This window comes from Bos taurus, chromosome 4 (assembly GCF_002263795.3).
Source record: "Bos taurus isolate L1 Dominette 01449 registration number 42190680 breed Hereford chromosome 4, ARS-UCD2.0, whole genome shotgun sequence".
In the NCBI taxonomy this organism is placed as follows: Eukaryota; Metazoa; Chordata; class Mammalia; order Artiodactyla; family Bovidae; genus Bos; species Bos taurus.
In genome coordinates, this window is record NC_037331.1 from 48720286 (window position 1) to 48741251 (window position 20966).

The following is a 20966-nucleotide window of genomic DNA, read 5'->3' on the forward strand; positions in this document are numbered from 1 at the left end:
ACTAGATGGACCTTTGTTGGCAAAGTAATGTCTCTGCTTTTGAATATGCTGTCTCGGTTGGTCATAACTTTCCTTCCAAGGAGCAAGCATCTTTTAATTTCATGGCTGCAGTCACCATCTGCAGTGATTTTGGAGCCCCTCAAAATAAAGTCAGCCACTGTTTCCACTGTTTCCCCATCTACTTGCCATGAAGTGATGGGACCAGATGCCATGATCTTAGTTTTCTGAATGTTGAGCCTCAGCCAAGTTTTCACTCTCCTTTTTCACCTTCATCAAGAAGCTTTTTAGTTCTTCTTTGCTTTCTGCCATAAGGGTGGTGTCATCTGCACATCTGAGGTTATTGATATTTCTCCTGGCAGTCTTGATTCCGGCTTGTGCTTCTTCCAGCCCAGCGTTTCTCATGATGTACTCAGCATATAAGTTAAATAAGCAGGGTGACAATATACAGCCTTGACGTACTCCTTTTCCTATTTGGAACCAGTCTAACTGTTGTCCAGTTCTAACTGTTGCTTCCTGACCTGCATAGAGACTTCTCAAGAGGCAGGTCAGGTGGTCTGGTATTCCCATCTCTTTAAGAATTTTCCAGAGTTTGTTGTGGTTCACACAGTCAAAGGCTTTGGCACAGTCAATAAAGCAGAAGTCAGTGATGTTAGAGATACTGAACAGCCATATGCAAAAGAATGAACCTGGACTACTATCTTGTATAATATACAAAAATGAACTCAAAATGGATTAAAGACTTGAATATAAGACCTGAAACCATAAAACTAGAAGAAAACATGGGAAGTTAGCTCCAAGACATCAGTCTTGATGTTAAATGTTTGGATCTGAATCAAAAAGCAAAGGCAGCAAAAGTGGGACTACACCAAACTAAATAGCTTTTGTGTGCAAAGGAAACTATCAACAAAATGAAAAGGCAACCAACTGAATAGAAGGAAATAACTGCAAATTATGTATCTTATAATGGGTTAATATCCAAAATATACCCAGAACTCAAACAACTCAATAGCAAAAAAACCCAAACAAGGCAGAGGCTCTAATAAGACGTTTTCCCAAAGAAGATATACTGATGGCCAACAGGCACAGGAAAAAATGTTCAGTATCACTAATTATCAGAGAAATGCAAACCAAAGCCACAGTGAGATTTTCCTTCACACCTGTCAGAATGGCTATTAACAAAAAACAAGAAATAAGAAGTATCGGAAAGAGTATGGAGAAAACGGAACCCTCTGTTGGACGGAACACACTGTTGGTAGGAATGTAAATTGGTGTAGCATTATGGAAAACAATATGGAGGTTCCTCAAAACATTAAAAATAGAACTATCACCTATTCCAGTTCTTGCTATTTATGTGAAGAAAATGAAAACACTAATTCAGAAAGATGTATGCACTCCTATGATCACTGAAGCATTATTTACAATAACCAATATATGAAAATAACTTAAGTATCCACTGACAGATGAATGGATAAAGAAATGAGCATGCGCACGCATGTGGGCACACATATACACATGAATACTAATCAGAGATAAAAAGGAAAATCTTACCATTTGTAACCACATGGATGGATCTTAAGGTTATTATGAAAAGTGAAATAAGACAGAGAGAGACAAATACCATTAGAGGTATAGATTCTAAAAAACAACACAAATGAATAAAAACAAAATGAAACAAAAGTCACAGATACAAAGGACAGATTGGTGATTACCAGAGGGGAAGGGGGTTGGAGGTTCAGTGAAATGGATGAAGGAGGCGAAGAGGGTATTTATTGTGGTGATCATTTTGTGGTGTATATGAATATAGAATTATTATGTTGCATATACAGAACTAATATAGTGTTATATACCAGTTTTATCTCAATTTAAAAAATTTCTCATGGTAGGAAGTAGACCTGGCCATGAAAGAAAGCAAAGAAAGAAACAACAAAATAAAGAAAACATGTATTTTAGCAACAAATAGTTTTTAAAAGCAAAGAAAAAAATTTTTTTAGATATTAGATACTGAATCTAAAATTCCAGTAGCTGCTACTTAATTTATTTTCACAGTCTCTGGCAGTTGTATTGAGCCAGGTGCTGTCAAGAGCTAGAAATGATTCTATGATGCTCTGAGTCAGGGAACACTTGGTGAGTTGGGGGTTCTGAATTCTAGGCTCTAACTTGTGGAGACTTTGCCCAAGTCAGTCAGCCTCTCAGGGCCTCAGGTTTCTCATCTGAAGGGGCTGGATGAAAACTGCTATGATCCCTAAAGGGTAGAAAAGTCGATGATTCTGTTAGGTTCACTTTTTTCTGGCCATTGTGTGTCAGGGTGCTGCTGCTGCTAAGTCGCTTCAGTCGTGTCCGACTCTGTGCGACCCCATAGACGGCAGCTCACCAGGCTCCCCTGTCCCTGGGATTCTCCAGGCAAGAACACTGGAGTGGGTTGTCATTTCCTTCTCCAATGCAGGAAAGTGAAAAGTGAAAGCGAAGTCGCTCAGTCGTGTCCGACTCTTAGCGACGCCATGGACTGCAGCCTATCAGGCTCCTCCGTCCATGGGATTTTCCAGGCAAGAGTACTGGAGTTGCCATTTCCTTTTCCAGAACAAGCAAATAACATAATAGGCTTCAGTTCCTGCAAGTCCCTTAGATTTTTCTCCTTTTTTCCCCCTCCCTATTTTAAAATAGTTGAGGGAGATGGGGAGAAGGCCAGTCATATGAACTTGAGGCAATTCATATGACGATTTGGAGCCTCAGTTTCATTTTTTTTTTAACTTTTTATTTTGTACTGGGATATAACCGATTGACAAGGTTGTGATAGTTTCAGGTGAACAACAAAGAGACTCAGCTATACATATATGTGTATATATTCTCCCCCAAACACCTCTCCTATCCAGGCTGCCATGTAACATTGAGCAGAGTTCCCTGTGCTATGGAATTCTGGTTATCCATTTAAAATATAGCAGTGTGTACAGGCCCATCCCAAACTCCCTAACTATCCCTGCCCCCTCCATTCTTCCTCCATACCAACAACCATAAGCTCATTCTCCAAGTCTGTGAGTCTGTTTCTGTTTTGTAAGTTCATTTGTATCATTTCTTTTTAGATTCCACATATAACAGATGTCATAGGATATTTCTCCTTCTCTGACTGACTGACTTCACTCAGTATAACACTCTCTAAGTCCATCCATGTTGCTACAAATGGCATTATCTCAATCTTTCTATGCCTGAGTGATATTTCATTGTATGTATGTGCTACATCTTCTTTGTCGATGGACGTTCTCTGTCGATGGACATTTAGGTTGCTTCCATGTCTTGACTGTTGTAAACAGTGCTGCAGTGAATATTGGGGTGCATATCTCTTTTTGGATCATGTTTTTCTCTGGATCCGTGCCCCAGGAGTGGGATTACAGGGATATACAGTATCTGTGTTTTGGAGTCTCAGTTTCGTCATCTGGAAATTAGAGGGCTGGATAATTGCTTTCTAAGACTGTTTCTATTCTGACCTTCTCTGTGACTGTGGAAGTTCAGGAATTTGTGTAACTCTGTCTCCCAACTGCAATCTAGGCCCTATTCAAGGAAAGTTGACTGCCACTGCCTAGCTCCTTGGAGCAATTCTAACTCCGCTCCTAGCTGAATAGCCAAAAGCTTAATTGAATATTTAAATGATTTAAACTCAATTTTTTTTTTAAATGCTAGATTGAAGAACTTGAAGGTGTGAAGATTCTGAGATTTTCTAGTCCTATTTTTTATGGCAACGTTGATGGTTTGAAAAAATGTATCAAGTCCACAGTAAGTATTTTATCCCTAGAAATTTGGTTTCTAACCACCTTTGAGACTTCATTCATTTTATAGGTATTTATTTGGCCCTATGCCCTGTTCCCTTTGTACAGGGCATTAATAACTATAACACCCTTGCCCTCAAATAACTTCTAATCTATTAATATTTGGGGACAGGAAAAAACCAATAATAACACATATGTTAAAATTCAGGTAGCAATAATTGTGCTGGACAAAACCACAAGAGATGTCTCCAGGCAGAATCTGAGTAAGTTTCAAAGAGGAAGTGTAGACAGTAAGTGTTAAGATTTCATGGAAGGGAGCGATCCCTGTCAGGCTTTGCATGGCAGTTGGGCAGAAGGAAGGAGATTAATGCAGAGGTTTGGGAACTGTGTGAGCTGAGAGGAAAATATGGGAATGTATATTGGGTAAGGGGTGAGGGGCAGTTGGAATAAAGGGTAAAAAGTATAAGTGGGTTATATAAGCAGGGAATTCTGGTCTTGAATTCTATGCTATGCTTTGAAGGTGGAATTTGCCTTTAGATCAGTGTTTTCCTAAGGTTCAAAGGAATGTTCCTAAATTTTGCAACAAGAGGGCTTTGTTATGTTAAGGAAATTTGTTAAGACTTAAAGCTAAAAAGGTTATTTTTTGCTGTGTGTTTTTTTTTTTTTTTTTTTACAGTCTTAGAGTCTTCAATATACTACCACCTTTCCTGAGTCTCTGGAGAAGGAAATGGCAACCCACTCCAGTACTCTTGCCTGGAAAATCCCATGGATGGAGGAGCCTGGTAGGCTACAGTCCATGGGGTCCCAAAGAGTCGGACATGACTGAGTGACTTCACTTTCACTTTCACTTTCCCTGAGTCTCTGGGTGGGTAGGTTAGGGTGGCCTGGTAGTGGAGACCTCCATCAGACCTCAGAATTTCTTTTTTGGCAGGATATAGAAGGGAGTATGGAGAAGGCAATGGTAACCCATTCCAGTACTCTTGCCTGGAAAATCCCATGGACGGAGGGGCCTGGTGGGCTACAGTCCATGGGGCACAAAGAGTCGGACACAACTGAGCGACTTCACTTTCATTTTTCACTTTCCTGCATTGGAGAAGGAAATGGCAACCCACTCCAGTGTTCTTGCCTGGAGAATCCTAGGGACGGGGAAGCCTGGTGGGCTGCTGTCTATGGGGTCACACAGAGTTGGACAGGACTGATGCGACTTAGCAGCAGCAGCAGCAACAAAAGGGAGTAATATCGCTTGAGAAATAGCCTTTCCAGGTAAAAACAGTCATTAATGAGCATTAGAAACCAAATGTTCTAACTCACTTAACATTTATTTCCAAAGGTTGGATTTGATGCCATTAGAGTATATAATAAGAGGCTGAAAGCACTGAGAAAAATACAAAAGCTCATCAAGAAAGGGCAGTTAAGAGCAACAAAGGTAAGGCAGCGTCATCCTTTCCGCTCCCACTCTGAAATTCTCTCATTTCTCAGATGACATTAAAGCAGTTAGATCGTCTAAAACTAAATGTACCCTCTTTGGTACCCAGAGGTGAACAGGCAGATGACACATGTATGTCAGAGAACAGCTGAGTTGTTCTTTTAGGCAAGAGAGAATGGGAAAGAATAAAATGACATCAACAGAGCTCCTTGGAAACACAGGGTGTGATTTATCTTCCTCTTTCATGAAATAAACCTTATTTTTACTGAAAGGAACAAAACAAGTGCTAATTCAATACCAGAAAATTATTCACAATAGAAGACAGTTATAGGTTCATAGACTTTTAGAGCTACGGTATTACCTTTTATTCAAACATTCCTGCCAATATATCTCTTGCCTAAGTTCCATCATCTTCCAGAAATCAAGCATTTCCTGGCTCCACTGCTCTTCCATTTTTCTTCCTAGAAAACATCAAAATTTGGGCTGAGGTAAACCTTATTCCCTAAGAGTTCATCCTCTTGATGTTTTGCTTACCAAGGAACAGTCTATAGGACTATGAAGTCATTTTAGATTAATTGTTGAAAGACATCCCAGCTAATTGGTAATTAAGTTGGCAATGCTTTCTTTGTTTAGAATGGCATTATAAGTGGTGCTGGTTCATCAAATAATGCTTTTGAGCCTGATGAAGACATTGAAAATCCAGAAGAACCTGATATCCCAACCAAGGAAATAGAGATCCAAGTGGATTGGAACTCTGAGCTTCCAGTCAAAGTGAATGTTCCCAAAGTGCCAATCCATAGCCTCGTACTTGACTGTGGAGCCGTCTCTTTCTTGGATGTTGTTGGAGTGAGATCATTGCGTGTGGTAAGGTTCTGATGTTTCAAATTACAGATTTGGAGCTTTGGTAATAGTAAAACAATGTGGGTTTCCTGGTCTTACAGAAGGGTAACTGATTGCACAGGTTCTGTAATTTTTCTAGGGGGATGCTTTTGCAATGGAATGTATTATTAAAGCATGGGTTGCAGAGCTGGACTCCCTGGGCTTGAATCGTGGCTCTTCAACTTATTAGTGGTGTGACTGTGGGCAAATCGCTTAATCTGTCTGTACCTCAGTTTCTCCATCTGAATGTGGGGATAGTGATGGTACCTCCTTCATAGGCTTGTTATGAGGATTAAATGAGAAGAATGAAGAGTGTCTGGCACATGGTCACCTGTCAGCAAGTATTACTGTTTGTTACGTTTTATTTTCCTGAGAATATATATGACATGGAATATGAAAAGAAAAATGGGCAAAATTTAATATTATGTTTTTATCTGTTATGTGAACAGCAGCAGAATGAGAAACACGGTAGGGCTGGAAAAGCCAGGCATTATCAGGGTTAGATCTGCAGGAAGTAGGCCAGACATCTAGGCAGTCAAAGAGCTGAATGAAGAACATGCGGGACAGAAACATTCTTATCAGAAAGCAGGTATGCAAGGTCAAGTTCAGTGATTCCTTTAACAAATAGATGTGCAATGCCTCAGATGTGCCAAGCCCTTGGCTGGGGACCAGAAACTATTAATAATTATGAAGTAGCCATAGTTCCTACCCTCCTGGGACTAAGCGATCTAGGGGGCAAGGAAAATGTTAAATAATCTTTTAAATAACAATTGTATTAAGTGCTCAAAACAGACTAATGAGGTCAACTTGACCAGGAGTGTCAAGTTTAAGTGAAGCTTCATGTAGGTATCAAGAGGATTGGGCAGAAAAGCAGGCAGGGTCAAGGCACCGACAATCAGGTTTATGTAATAATATCAAACTACTCTCAACTGAGGTTTAACTTAGCTGGGGCTTCTTGTTGCTTTCAAATGCTAAAGTGACAATTTTGAAAGCTCCAAACTCTATACTTGCATAGAGGTCTTGATCTTTTTTCCCCAGAAAATTTAAGCTCTGTATGATTATTGTCCATGGGTCTTTTGTTTTGTCCATAGGTCTTCTGTCTTAATTCTTTTAATTCAACTTTTTATTTTGAGATAACTGTAGACCCCCATAAAACTATAAGAAATAATACAGAGAGATCCTCAGTACCACTTACCCAGTTTCTTTCAGTGGTAACATCTTGCAAAACTATAGTGTAAGAGCACAATCACTATACTGACACTGCTACAGTCAAATACAGAGACCCTGGTTTCTAGGCCAGTGTTTACACTTGGTGTCTGGTGGCCGCATATCCACAGCCATATCTCTTCCACTCAGAGACGTAAACTCATACTCTTCTCTCCAACCAGCAGAGGTTGCATTATCCCTTCTTTCCTTCCTTCCTCAAGTATTTATGAAGCTCTTGTGTGCTATCCAGTGCTGGGCTATTGAGCACTGGATGTTGCCACCTCTTGAGACATGGTCTTTTCATCCTAAGCATCATCACTGTATGTTGAAACTTCGGTGGTTTTCCAATTTCCAATAATGAACTTTCTTCAGACTCCTGATTCACCATGAAAGTGTTCAAAGTTTCTCCTGAGCAAGTAGTTGAATGCTACTGAGTTAAAGGCAGGTAAAGTTACTCATTGTTACAAATTCTCCTTTTTAAATTTTTAGATTGTCAAAGAATTCCAAAGAATTGATGTAAATGTGTACTTTGCATCCCTTCAAGGTAAATGCATATATATGTATCTATCTATAAGACTTTTCTTTAAGCCTTTTCTCCTACTTTGGAATGTGAGTACATAATGTCCAAAGGGCTTTTTTTCCAAAAACTATTTTTATTGTGGTAAAAGAGATATAAGACTTTTAGTCAAGAATCCAACTAATTCAGTGGCATTAAGTACATTCACCGTGTTGTGCAATTAATCACAACTACCCTTTCTTGCTTTCTTTCCTTTTTTTTTCTTTTGGTCAGTATAACATTTATTACTGAGATATTTTGCACCATTTGCTTCTGTTTACATCTTTGAGATCCAGTGTGTATTTTACATTTACTGCACATTTTTTGTTGTTGCTGTTGTTATTTTCTGTTTTTTTTTTTAATTGAAGTTTTAGTTGGTTTATAATATTATATTAGTTCCAGGTATGTAGCATAGTGATTTAGTATTTTTTCAGACTATAATTCATTACAGGTTATTACAAGATAATAGCTATAATCCCCTGTGCTATATAGGATTTCCTTGTTGATTATCCATTTTATACTCAGTAGTGTGTATCAATTAGTCTCATACACCTAATTTGTCCTTGTACCAACCTTTTGGTGACCAGGAGTTTGTTTTCTTGCTTTTGAAGCATTTTTTTTTTTTTTGATGTGGATCATTTTTAAAAGTCTTCATTAATTTGTTACAATATTGCTTCGGTTGTTTTATGTTCTGGTTTTTTGGCCATGAAGCATTTGGGATCTTAGCTCCCTGACCAGGAATTGAACCCAAACCCCCTGCATTGGAAGGTGAAGTCCTAACCACTGGACTACCAGGGAAGTCCCATAAGTTTGTTTTCTACATCTGTGGATCTGTTTCTGTTTTGCATACACATTCATTTGTATTTTTTTAAGATTCCACATATAAGTGATATCATAAAGCATTTGTCATCCTCTGACTTACTTCACTAAACGTAATATTCCTTAGGTCCATCCACATTACTGCAAGTGGCAGAATTTCATTCTTTTTTATAGCTCAATAATATTCCATTTCATTTATGCCACATCTTTTAATTTAATCATCTGTTGATGGGCACTTAGATTGTTTCCATGCTATTGTAAATAAAACAAGACCTAATTAAACCTAAAAGTTTTTGCTTAGCAAAGGAAACCATCAACAAAACGAAAAGACAACTTTCTGAGTGGGAAAAAATACTTGCAAATTATGTGATTGACAAGGAGTTAATATCCAAAACATAAAGACAGCCACAAAGAACAAATGCTGGAAAGGCTGTGGAGAAAAGGGAATGCTCCTAGACTGTTGGTGGGAATGTAAGTTGGTACAACCACTATGGAAAACAGAATGGAGGTTCCTCAAGAAACGAAAAACAGAGTTGCCATATGATTCAGCAATCCCACTCTTGGGCAAAACTATAATTCAAAACATACGTGCAGCTCTGTGTGCAGCACTGTTCACAATAGCTAAGACGTGGAAGCAACCTAAATGTGCATCAACAGATGAATGGCTAAAGAAGATGTGGTATTAATACATATATACAATGGAATACTATGCAGCCATAAAAAGAATGAGATAATGCTGTTTGCAGCAACATGGATGGACTTAGAGATTATCCTACTAATTGAAGTAAGTCATAGAAAGAGAAGTACTATATGATATCACTTGTGCAGAATCTAAAATATGACACAAATGAAACTATCTACAAAACAGAACGGATTTATAGACATAGAGAACAGACTTGTGGTTGCCAAGGGAATGAGGGGTGGGGAAGAAATGGGTTTGGAGTTGGGGTTAGCATATGCAAACTAGTATGTATAGAATGGATAAACAATAAGGGCTTACTGTATAGCACAGGGAACTATATTCGATATTCTGTTTTATATATATATATATATATATATATATAAACTGAATCACTTTGTTGTACAGCAGAAATTAACACAACATCGTAAATCAACTATACTTCAATTAAAAATATTTGGAACAAATACAGATAGCTCATACAACTCAATATCAAAAAACCAAACAACCCAATCAAAAAAAATGAGCAGAAGACCTGAACAGGCATTTTTCTAAAGAAAACATATAGATGGCTAACAGGCACATGAAAAGATGCTCAACAGTGCTAATTGTTAGAGAGATGCAAATCAAAACAACAATCAGATATCATTTTATACCTGTCAGAATTTCTATCATTATAAAGTCTACAGTTAAAAATGTTGGTATGGATGTAGAGAAAAAGGGCACCCTGGTACATTGTTGGTGGGAATGTAAATTGGTACCACCACTGTGGAAAACAATTTGGAGGTTTCTCAAAAAACTGAAAATAGAAGTACCACTGGATCCAACAATTACACTCCTCAGTATATATCTGGAAAAAAACAAAAACACTAATTTAAAAAGATCTGTGTGTCCCAAAGATCACCACAACTATCTATTTTCAAAATTACCATTGCCACAAACAGAAACTCTACCCATTAAACAATTACTCTGAAGGTCTTTTTGAATCCAGAAGGATTACTTCCAACTTGTGTCATAGAGCTGGTAACACCTGGAAACCTATGTCCTCTTAGCAGTGGAGGATCAATGGGGAAAAAACTGTCCTCTGGAGAGCAGAGCTGGAAAATGACTCATATCCCTGAGAACTAGAGGAACTTGCAGGGCACGAATCTGTGTCTGTCGATGTACAAGTGGTGTATAGGAATAGTAGTGGTTAGACTGAGTTCTCTAGGAGCAGAGCCTGAGATAAGGATTCTAGCGCAAGTGACTTATTAAGGCAGTACACTGGAAAATTCATCAAGAACTGAGGGGAGCAGGATAGGGCAGGAGGAGAAGACAAAGGGATGGCTTCAGAATCTACTTAGCTTGGTTTCACAGGGGAATATCTCAAGAAGAGCACCAGATGGTTTTCTTGAGGCAAGAGCAGTGGGGGGCTGGCCCTTTTACCTCCAGATCAGTCCAGCTGTGGCTGCGGGCCACCCAAGGGAGGGGGTGAAACCTCCTAGGCCTTCTTCAGGTGAGACAGTTCCCATTGGCCAAAGCATGTTCTCCATTGAAGGGTACAGCTGTGAACTGTTAGCAGCCAGACTCACAGCAGCAGGAGAATGGGTTCCCTGGAAAAAGAGAGATGGCTGGGAAACAAGACCATCTATTAATACCACAACCAGTTATGGTGTCACCATTCCGTGTGCTACTGGAAAAGAAACTGACAGAGCAGGATCACATTCTGGAAATGAGAAAAAAAAAAAAAAGATTCAAAGGAGGAGGTTCCAAAACTTAGCATTGGTTGATGTTGTAAGAATATCTTTTCCTAGAGACTAACTAAACATTATCTTTTACTTTTGAAGATCATGTGATAGAAAAGCTGGAGAAATGTGGTTTCTTTAATGATAATAACATCAGGAAGGACATATTTTTTATGACTGTTCATGATGCTGTCCTCCATCTCCAGAACCAGGTGAAATCTCAAGAGGTTCAAGATTCCATTTTAGAAACGGTAAACATTGAAACTTTCTACATATGTAGCTTTCCTAAACTACCATGGTTTCTGTAAATGGCAGAAAATTCCACAAACCTAAATTTGAATCCCAGGCCAGTGAAGTTTTTAAGCCACCTGCTTAACTTTTCAGAGCCTCAGTTTTCTCATCAGTAAAATGGGAGTAAAACATTCCCCTTGCTGGGTACATATGAAGATTCAATGGGACAGTTTATAGGAAAGCACCCGGTAGAAACCAGTACATTATTAGTTCCACAATGTGGGGGTTTACTAATATAAGTAGGCAGTAGCTGTACTGACTTTTAAGAAAAAAGGCACCAAATCTTGGATCTTCTATGATTTGTATGTAAATGCAATTTAAATTCTCAGCAGTCTGTAAACTCTTATCAGTTTTTTTTTTCCCTTTGGCCGCACCGTGTGACTGTGAGATCTTAGTTCCCTGACCAGGGATTGAACCTGTGCCCCCTGCATTGGAAGTGTGGAGTCCTAACTACTGGACTGCCAGGAAATTTCCTATCAATGTTTTTAAATAGGATTCATTAGGTCATAAGTGATCTTTGAAGAAAAAAAATTGAAAACCACAAATCATCCTAGAGTTTATTCTCCGAAAAACAGGATAGACTCTGACTTCCCACTGGCCTCCTTATTTTATCATTTTTCCTGTAAAATACCCAGGAGAGTTGAGGATTCTGATGTGCGTCATTGGGCTGGGCCTACTGCTTAATACAAGAATGTCATCTCTCATGGACTGTCTCACAATGAATTTGGGAAACTAAAATGTCTATAAAAATGACAACAATAATAATCATTCTGATAACACAGTCCACTATATTTTAAATTGCTTCCTTTTTTTCTAAAAGTAGGATAAGTAGATTCTTAGTGTAGATTGAAAGTTACTGTTTGAAGTGAAACTAATTTAGAAAACAATAGTACATTATTCAATTCACCTATTGTTAGTAGAAAGATTGTTCTACTTAATGGTGTTGGAGAAAATACTACTTCTAAATACCAAGATGTGGATCTTAAATAAATAAAAAAAAGGTGCTACACTCAAGATGCTCAGCTTTGAAAACCTGCAAATATTTTTTAATATGTCTAAGGACTTCCCAGGTGTCTAGAGGTTGGGAATCCACCTTCTAATGCAGGGGATATGGGTTTGATCCCTGGTCGAGGAACTAAGCTCCTGCATGCCACGAGGCATCTGAGCCCTTGTGCCGCAACTAGAGAGAAGCTGGCGAGCCACAATTAAGACCCAATGTAATCCCAGGGATGGTGGAGCCTGATGGGCTGCTGTCTATGGGGTCGCACAGAGTCAGACATGACTGAAGCGACTTAGCAGCAGCAGCAGCAGTACCCAAATAAATAAATGAAAAAAAATTTTAATATAACTGAAAATTGACTTATTGTTTTCCCCGTAGGTAACAACAACAAAGCAGGATAGTGTAAAGAGAATTGAGTTTTTTATTTGTGAGGTTAAAAGTAGCTAAAATGAAATGTTACTCTTATCTTAATGTACATTTAGAGTTGCTTTGGGAATATGCTTTATGGGTAAGACAAAGTCCAGATTGTTACTGGTTTCCTTTGTGTGTAGATTAAATTACACATTATGGCTAAAAAGCAGAATTTTCCTGAATAACCTACTTGGTCCATAGATATTGGTTTCTATCTCCAATAAAATTAATTCCCATTCAATTCAACTTGAGGTTGTTTATTGTTGTCAGTCAGGAGCCCTTCACTTCGAGTTCCCTGGATGCTCAATGCTTTACTAAGTGCTCTTAGCTTGGTTATTGAAAGAAAATGACCATTGACTGCAGAATCATTTAGGCCGACCGGATGACTTGCTAAGTGTACACTTCAGAGGTTGGGGAAGAGAGTTGCAAAGGAGGTTAGACAATGAACTATACCAGTTCACACTTGAATGTGAAAAAAATGGTGGAGGGAGAATTCTAAGTGGGAAATATGAAAGATCAAGAAAGCTGAAAAGGATTTTGAAGTATGTAGATTTTAGATGAGAGGCACCAGCCAAGCTGCAAATCATTTTCAGTGAAGAACCAGGTAGGTTGATGCTATTAGGCTGCTAATAAATAGTCTCTGTGTTCTCTTTTGTCAAGATCACCCTCATCCAAGACTGTAAAGATCCTCTTGAATTAATGGAAGCAGAAATGATCGAAGAACAACTTGATGTCCAAGATGAGGTATGATCAGTATTTTTCTTCAAAGAAAAGAATTTGAATTAAACAGAATAATACTTGGAGTATTAAAAATATTTGATAAAAACTATCCAGGGAAAATAATTTTAAGAAAATACCAAGAGGGTAAAATGGAAAACAAGGATTCTCTATTGAAGACATTAAGTACCAGGGGATGGGGAGGTGCCTTTTGCTCCAAGCCTACAGATGTGATCAGCAACTGGAAGCAGCCAACACATTTGTCTTGATTTTATACCTAAACTTATGCACACTTTCTCTTTCAGAGACCTAAGGCCAGTGGGATAGGAGAAAGGTGAATGGAGGGAATTTTTAAGCCAGGAGTTTCATAAGCCTCAGAAATAGTGAGTTGGCCAAAAAGTTCGTTCGAGTTTGCCAGCTCTTAGGGACAAAACCAAAAGCACTTTTTGGCCAACTTAATTGTATGTGAGGAGTAGGAACCTCTTCCTCTGACTGATGATGGCTTTAGAAAGAGACAGATTCCAGTTGAAAGATGTTTCAAAATCAAGTAGCCCCACATCCTCAGCTCTGCAGAGATCCTTCCTACCCCATCTCTAAGGATGTTGTCTCAGCTTTTGTGTGAATGTTTCTAGACTTTGGCAACTAGTAGCTTTTCAAGGGGGGTTGCTACACAGCTGGAAGTCTCCAGGTGTCGGCTGTGCTTACAAACCAGATTCACCCTTTCTCTAAGAATCATCCAGTGGACTGAGATCATTCTGGTTGCCTTCTCTGAACAGTCCTTAAATATTTGAGAGTAGCTTTCATGTTTATAACAGACTCTACCCTGAATGAGACTCCTGTTTTCTTTACTGTTCCTCACGGCTAAGAAATTTGTTAGTTCTTCCCTGAACAAGAAGGGGATACAAAATCCCAGACAGGGTCAACTATGATGTCCCTTGGTCTCATCAAGATATTTACATTACTGTGACTTAAGAATGGGTTTATTTTCATAACAGCTACATCAAATTTTTTGTCCTGTTGAGCAGGGGTCCACTAAAGACTTGAGCATTTTCACATGAACCATGGTCTAGGTGGGCGCCTCATGTACAGTTATAGAATTGGTTTTGACCTTAATGCAGAACTATGTATTTTCTGCTAGATTACAGGCAGAGAAGATTTTTAGGGAAGAAATCACCAAGTAGAGTGAAAATCAGGGGTTCTGCATTTTAGCCCATCAGCTTAATGAGCCCAGGAATATTATTATGAAGCTGTTAAGTCCTTCCAGCTTACTGTTTATGATTAAGGCTATAAGGACAAGTTAGTTGAATGAGAACTCATATATCACAATTGGAACTTAAGAAGTTGCCACACTATAGAAGTATTTTTGATGCCACATAAAAGCATCATTCAGGTAGGGCTCCTGTAGATAAGGAAACTGTAAAGCAGAGTGGTTTTAAGGGACTGAACTTTAGACCAACAGACTTGAGTGCTGGCCCTGATTCTGCAACTAACCATCTGAGTAGCCTGCGACAATTTACTTATCCTGACCTCATTTTAGTTTCTTCATGTAAGATAGAAATAATAACGTTACAGAGTTTTGACTATTAATGGATACATGTAAAGGAATAAAACAGTCTTGTACATAGTAAGTGCTCAAGAAATAGTAATGATTGCTTTTAAATTACATCCAATTAGCATATGATGAGGTACAAAATTAAGTTTTTACCCTACTTTCATTGTGGTGCTATACACCTGAGTAAATGGAAGCAACCAATGCTACGAAGACATATTTGCAAAAAAGATTAGGTAGACTTAAGGAGAATTCTGTTGCATCAACACTGTTTCCCCCTTGCTTCCACAGGCTATTCGAAGACTTGCTTCCTGAAATTGAGCTCAGGAGGTCACTCTAAGCAAAGACTGCGTGGCAGAATTTCCCCACCATGTAATTCTATGCAAATATTTTCTGCATTGACTATTTTCTTTGAACTTGAAACACTCATTCTTTTTCCAGTAGACTTTTAAAAATCTTTTTTTTTTTTAACCTCTTAACCACTGAAAGAGAAGCACAAAGATTGTTTCTAGGCTTTATTTATAAAATGAGTATTTTACTTCTAAAATGTGCAACATGGTCAAAGAGGGTTTAGCAGTTTGCAGGATCTGAGGGAACCATGCTGCTACTCCTACAACAGATTTGCTAGGAGTGTGCATGTGGGTACATGTGTACTTCTGTACAGCTGGGGTAAGGATCACCCAACAGTCTCTGTGGGCAGGTGAGTCAGGAACGATTATCCTGTAAATCTATTTCTGATTGACCTTGATACCTATGAGCTGCTCTGATCACAGTGTAATGTCACAGGGAGTAAAGGCCGAAATAGAATTATTAGTGTACTTATCAGTAAAGGTCTTTAGAAATCCCTTTTGGTAAATGCATCCAAAAAGTTTTAAAAATACAAATTTGGTTAATGAGGTATTACTATATGTGACCAGATATGTAACTAGAATAAAGGAAATGTTCATTTAAAAGCTATAGAATTGACTCAGAGAAGTGACGTGATAAGATTATTGTGGTTTATTGATATCATTTTTTGATATAAAAAGCAAAGCTCACAAATAAGATCCAGTAAAAATATATGATACACTATCTTTAGTTGAAAAATGCAGTTTTAATTTACCCTAGTTTATAGAAATGAGCATTGTGTACAGTATATTTAAGTATGGTCTATTTAAAATCTAACAGAAAAATTGTGTTATTTTGAACAAAAATCAATTTTAATATGTTCATAAGACCATGGTGACTAAAACAAGTTTATATTTTTTGTTAAAATGTTAGCAAGTATGTGAAGTGATCTTTAACTAAATTCTAAACACCTTTCAAAAAATCTAAAAAGTGAACTGCTTATGTGTATGGATATGAAGATAAAGCATTCTAAATGAGCTCAGTATCAAAGGAAAAAAGTTGGTTTGGAATATATACATTGAAAATATATGTTTTTAAAAATCCATATGTTAAGCCAAAACATTTTTACTTAACCTTTTCTGAGGGCCAAATATTTCTAGGCATTGTGTATAATATATTGGCTTTGGTCCTGTGGACTGGTTGCATGAATTTCACACTGGACTGAATGAAGTTGTACTTCATTTCTAGAGAAAAATACTCAGGTTTTCAATTGAGATAATGTCTTAACTTGACTGAGAATGGTATTGTATCTCTGGCACATATGTGTGGAGTTCCTAAAGGCGTTTGGCTATCCAAAGGCAGCGTATCTTATCTCTGGTTTTCTTCTTAAATATAATCAGAAATAAGGTCTGTATCTACTTCTGAAGAAATGTCATTAGTGATCAGATCAAATTGGCTAACTAAAAAGCATCCTTCTCTTCCTTCTACCCCCACTACATGTTAGAATTTCAGTGAATTATAGTGGCCTGTGATGCTACAATAGTCTTTGATGCTCATGAGTTTTCTGTCTTTAATTGATAGGGAACCGATTTCTCACCTAGTTGAGGTGAGAAACATAACCAGGATTGTAATGTTATCTCATTTTTACAGTAATACTTTTCTATAATGGCAACAAGTCATAGCTCTAAAGACTGAATGTAATAGTCTTGCAGAAAATGGATGAATACCTCTGTTCAATAGAGGAAATATGCACTGCTCTCTGTTTTTTGTTTTTTTTTTTTAAGTCAAAGGAAATACCAAAGTTATATTTTAAAGGCTAGAGTTTTTTAAGATCTTGGGTCCATTTGTGGCTATATAAGACCACAGTCTATTTGACTTGTTTCCCAAGCACACTCTAGTAATTTTGTCTCTTAATGCATCTTGTGAATAGTAAACATAATTTTAATTCTATATTTTCAGTAGAAATTTTACTTGAAAGTAAAGTTTTTGTTATGTTTTTAACCTATAGGATAAGATTCTACTATTGTATATGAATTTCAACAAGTGAAAAGTCAAATCATGTACATATGGAAATATTTGCACATATTTTTTATGAAAAATAATGTTACCTTTTAAACTACTCTGATGTGTCCCTTCTGAACGAAACTATTAAATATAATAAAAATGCTAAATTTTAAGTGTGCCAGTACTTTTTTTTTAAATTGTGATATAGTTGACTTACAATATTATATTAGTTTTGGGTGTATCATAAACTGGTTCAAAATTTTTATAGAATATACTCCATTTAAAATTATAAAATATTGGCTATATTTCCTGTGCTGTGCAATATACCTTTGAAGCTTATATATTTTATACACAGTAGTTTTTACCTCAGAAGTCCCCACTGCTATCTTGCCTACCTTGCTACTCTCCCCACTGGTAACCCCTAATTTTTTGTCTTTATCTGTGACTCTGCTTCTATTTCATTATATTCATTTGTTTGCTTTATTTTTTAGATTCCACATATAGGTGATAACATGCAGTTTTTGTCTTTGACTTTATTTCACTAAGCACAATACCTAACAGGTCTATCCATGTTGCTCCAGTGGCATTTTTTCATTTTTTTAATATTCCATTTTATATATATATATATATATATATATATATATCTATCTATCTATCTCATGTCTTCTTTATCTATTCTTGGATACTTAGGTTGCTTCTACATGTTGGTTATTACAGATAATGCTCCTGTGAACATTGAGGTGCACGTTCTTTTCGAATTAGTATTTTCATTTTCTTCAGATAAATACCCAGCAGTGGAATTTCTGGGTCATATAGTAGTTCTAATTTTAATTTTCGGAGGAGCCTCCATAATGCTTTCTACAGTGGCTGCACTTATCTACATTCCAACCAGCAGTGTAAAAATGTTCTCTTTTTCCCACATCCTCACCAACATTTGTTATTTGTGGTCTTTTTCATGATAGTCATTCTGACAAGTATGAGGTGATATCTCACTGTAGTTTTGATTTGCGTTTCTCTGATGATATTAACAATGCTGAGCATCTTTCCATGTGTCTATTGATCATCTGTATGTTTTCATTAGACAAAATGTCTATTTGGGTCTTCTACACATTAAAAAAAAAATTTACCTTTTAGGCCCCAGTTTCTTTCCTTTCACTCTCTTCCTTCCTTTCCTCCTTTATTTCTGGCTGCAATGTGTCTTTATTGCTGTACAGGGGCTTTCTCTAGTTGCGGCGAGTGGGGCTACTCTTCAGCTGTGATGCAGACTTCTCACTGTGGTGACTTCTCTTGTTGCAGAGCACAGGCTCTAAGGCATGTGGGCTTCAGTCATTGTGATGCGTGGGCTCAGTAGCTGTGGTCCACGGGCTTAGTTGCCCTATGGCATGTGGGATCTTCCTGGACCAGAGATCAAACCCATGTGCCCTGTAACTGCAGACAGATTCATAACCTCTGGACCATCAGAGAAGCCCTTCTGCCCATTTTTTTTTTTTTTTTGATTGGGTTGTTTGTTTTTTTGATATTGAGTTGTATGACTTTTTTATGTATTTTTAATAATAATCCAGTGGCTCATATAATTTGCAAGTATATTTTGTCACTGGTTTCTTGTGCTGTGCAGTGGTTCAGTATTCTTATCAGTCATCATTTTGATGTATTCTTCATAGCTCTACTTCTATTTGCTTTGGGTGTAATTTCTTTTTGTAAAATACTTATTGATGCAATAAACAATGTCACATAAATATCTCAGTTCAATCTTATAATTCTTACTCAAATATTTCCAGCTTGTTCTGTGCAATGATTTTCATTATTTTAAGCAAACTTTTCTTTCTGGTACGAATACACATCAAAATGATGCAAAGCCTAGTGTACTGCATGAATTTTCACAAAATAAGCACACCAGTGCAGCCAGCACCCAGATCAAGGAGCAGGAAATAGCCAGCTCCCCAGATGCCCTCTCATGCTCTCTCCCAGTAATTGCCTCAATAGATAATTACTGTCCTGACTTCTAACACTTGCTCTTTGAATTTAATATAAATGGAATCAAAATGGAAAGATTTCTATCAAAATCATAAGATTGTTTCCCTTTCTCTTTTGTGTCTGTCTTCTTGCACTCAATATTACAAATATAAGATTCATCCATGTTATTGTAGACAACAATCTTCATTAATTCTCATCGTTAAACGGTATTCGTCTGGGATTCCCTGATGGCTCAGATGGTAAAGAATCTGCCGGCAATGCAAGGGACCTGGGTTCGATCCCTGAGTTGGGAAGATCCCCTGGAGGAGGGCATGGCAACCCTCTCCAGTATTCTTGCCTGGAGAATCCCCGTGGACAGAGGAGCCTGGCGGGCTACAGTCCATGGGGTCGCAAAGAGTTGGGCATGACTGAGAGATTAAGCACAGTACAGCACATTCCATTGTATAAATTTACCACCACTTATCTATTCTACTGTTTATGAATAGTTGGGTTGTTTCCAGTTTTCAGCTTTCATGAATAGTGCTGCTGAGAACATTGTTAAATTTTTTTGGTAAACATATGCAGACTATTCTATGAAGTATACACCTAGGAGCAGAGTTGCTGTGTCATATAGTTATGTTCAGGGCTTCCCTGGTGGCTCAGTGATAAAGAACCTGCCTGCCAGTGCAGGAGATGTGGGTTCGATCCCTGGGTTGGGAAGATCTCCTAGAGAAAGAAAGGGCAACCCACTCCAATGTTCTTGCCCGGGAAATCCCAGGGACAGAGGAGCCAGAAGGGCTGCAGTCCATGGGGTTGCAAAAGAGTTGGACACGACTCAGTGACTAAACCACAGCAACAATACATATGTTCTACTTCAGTAGACACTGCAATAGGTATCTACGGCAGACTATTTTCCAAAGTGATTGCATCGACTCACACTTTCATCATATATGAGAGTTTCAGTTGCTACATGTTTTTGTCTACACTTGGTTTGTGTGTCTTTTTCATTGAGCTATTCTTGTGGTTGTGTATTAGGATCACACTGTGTTTTTAATTTGCATTTGTCTGATGACTAAAGAAATTGAGCACCTCAGATGTTTATTATCATTTAATACTCGAGGGAGTCATTGACCCAACTCATTTGTGTATTTTTCTTTTTGGACTAACAGCTTTTTCTTTTCTTTCTTTTTTTTTTTTGGCTGCACTACATGGCACTTGGGATCTTGGTTCCCTGACTAGGGATCAACTTGTATCCCCTACATTGAAAGCAAAGAGTCTTAACCACTGAACCACCAGGGAAGTCCTGGGCTTTCTGGCCTGTTCCTGTGGTCTATGCAACTCACCTGCCTGTCTGCCTGCTCTCCATACAGGTCTTCAGAAAAGCAGCTGGGGATTCACTAGTATTCTCACAGAGCTCCAAGAAGCTGAAGACCTATCTAGACTTTATACTAATTTTAAATATTCTAAGGTAGCCCACTTCATCCCTTTCTTCAGGAACATCTTTAGGCCTAGACACAGAGGAAATATTTTTGCACAAGATCCAACCCACTTCACTGTTTTAGACCAAGTGCTCCAGTATTCTGAATCCCTCCCCATTACGTTTAAAAAAAAAAAAAAACAGAGCCTTTTATTTTGAAATGATTATAGATTTGCAGGAATTTGCAAAG

The 20966-nt window shown here is 37.9% G+C and overlaps 1 protein-coding gene and 1 long non-coding RNA gene across 2 annotated transcripts in view; one reads left to right on the top strand and one right to left on the bottom strand.

The window, feature by feature from the left end:
- SLC26A4 (solute carrier family 26 member 4) overlaps nt 1-17519 on the top strand; it is a 60454-nt gene extending 42935 nt beyond the window's left edge. The window contains exons 14-20 of the mRNA XM_002686803.6: nt 3673-3765; nt 5089-5184; nt 5818-6048; nt 7759-7813; nt 11150-11298; nt 13410-13493; nt 15307-17519. Of these exons, the coding sequence (XP_002686849.4) occupies nt 3673-3765; nt 5089-5184; nt 5818-6048; nt 7759-7813; nt 11150-11298; nt 13410-13493; nt 15307-15330 (732 nt within the window). The 3' untranslated portion in view covers nt 15331-17519. The remainder of the gene's footprint in view (nt 1-3672; nt 3766-5088; nt 5185-5817; nt 6049-7758; nt 7814-11149; nt 11299-13409; nt 13494-15306) is intronic.
- On the bottom strand, nt 5542-18981 carry LOC132345087 (uncharacterized). Its single transcript, XR_009494215.1, has 2 exons — nt 18474-18981; nt 5542-5645 (listed from the first exon to the last, which is right to left on the bottom strand). It is a non-coding gene; the product is annotated as an uncharacterized lncRNA (long non-coding RNA).
- Nucleotides 18982-20966: the final 1985 nt, after the last annotated feature.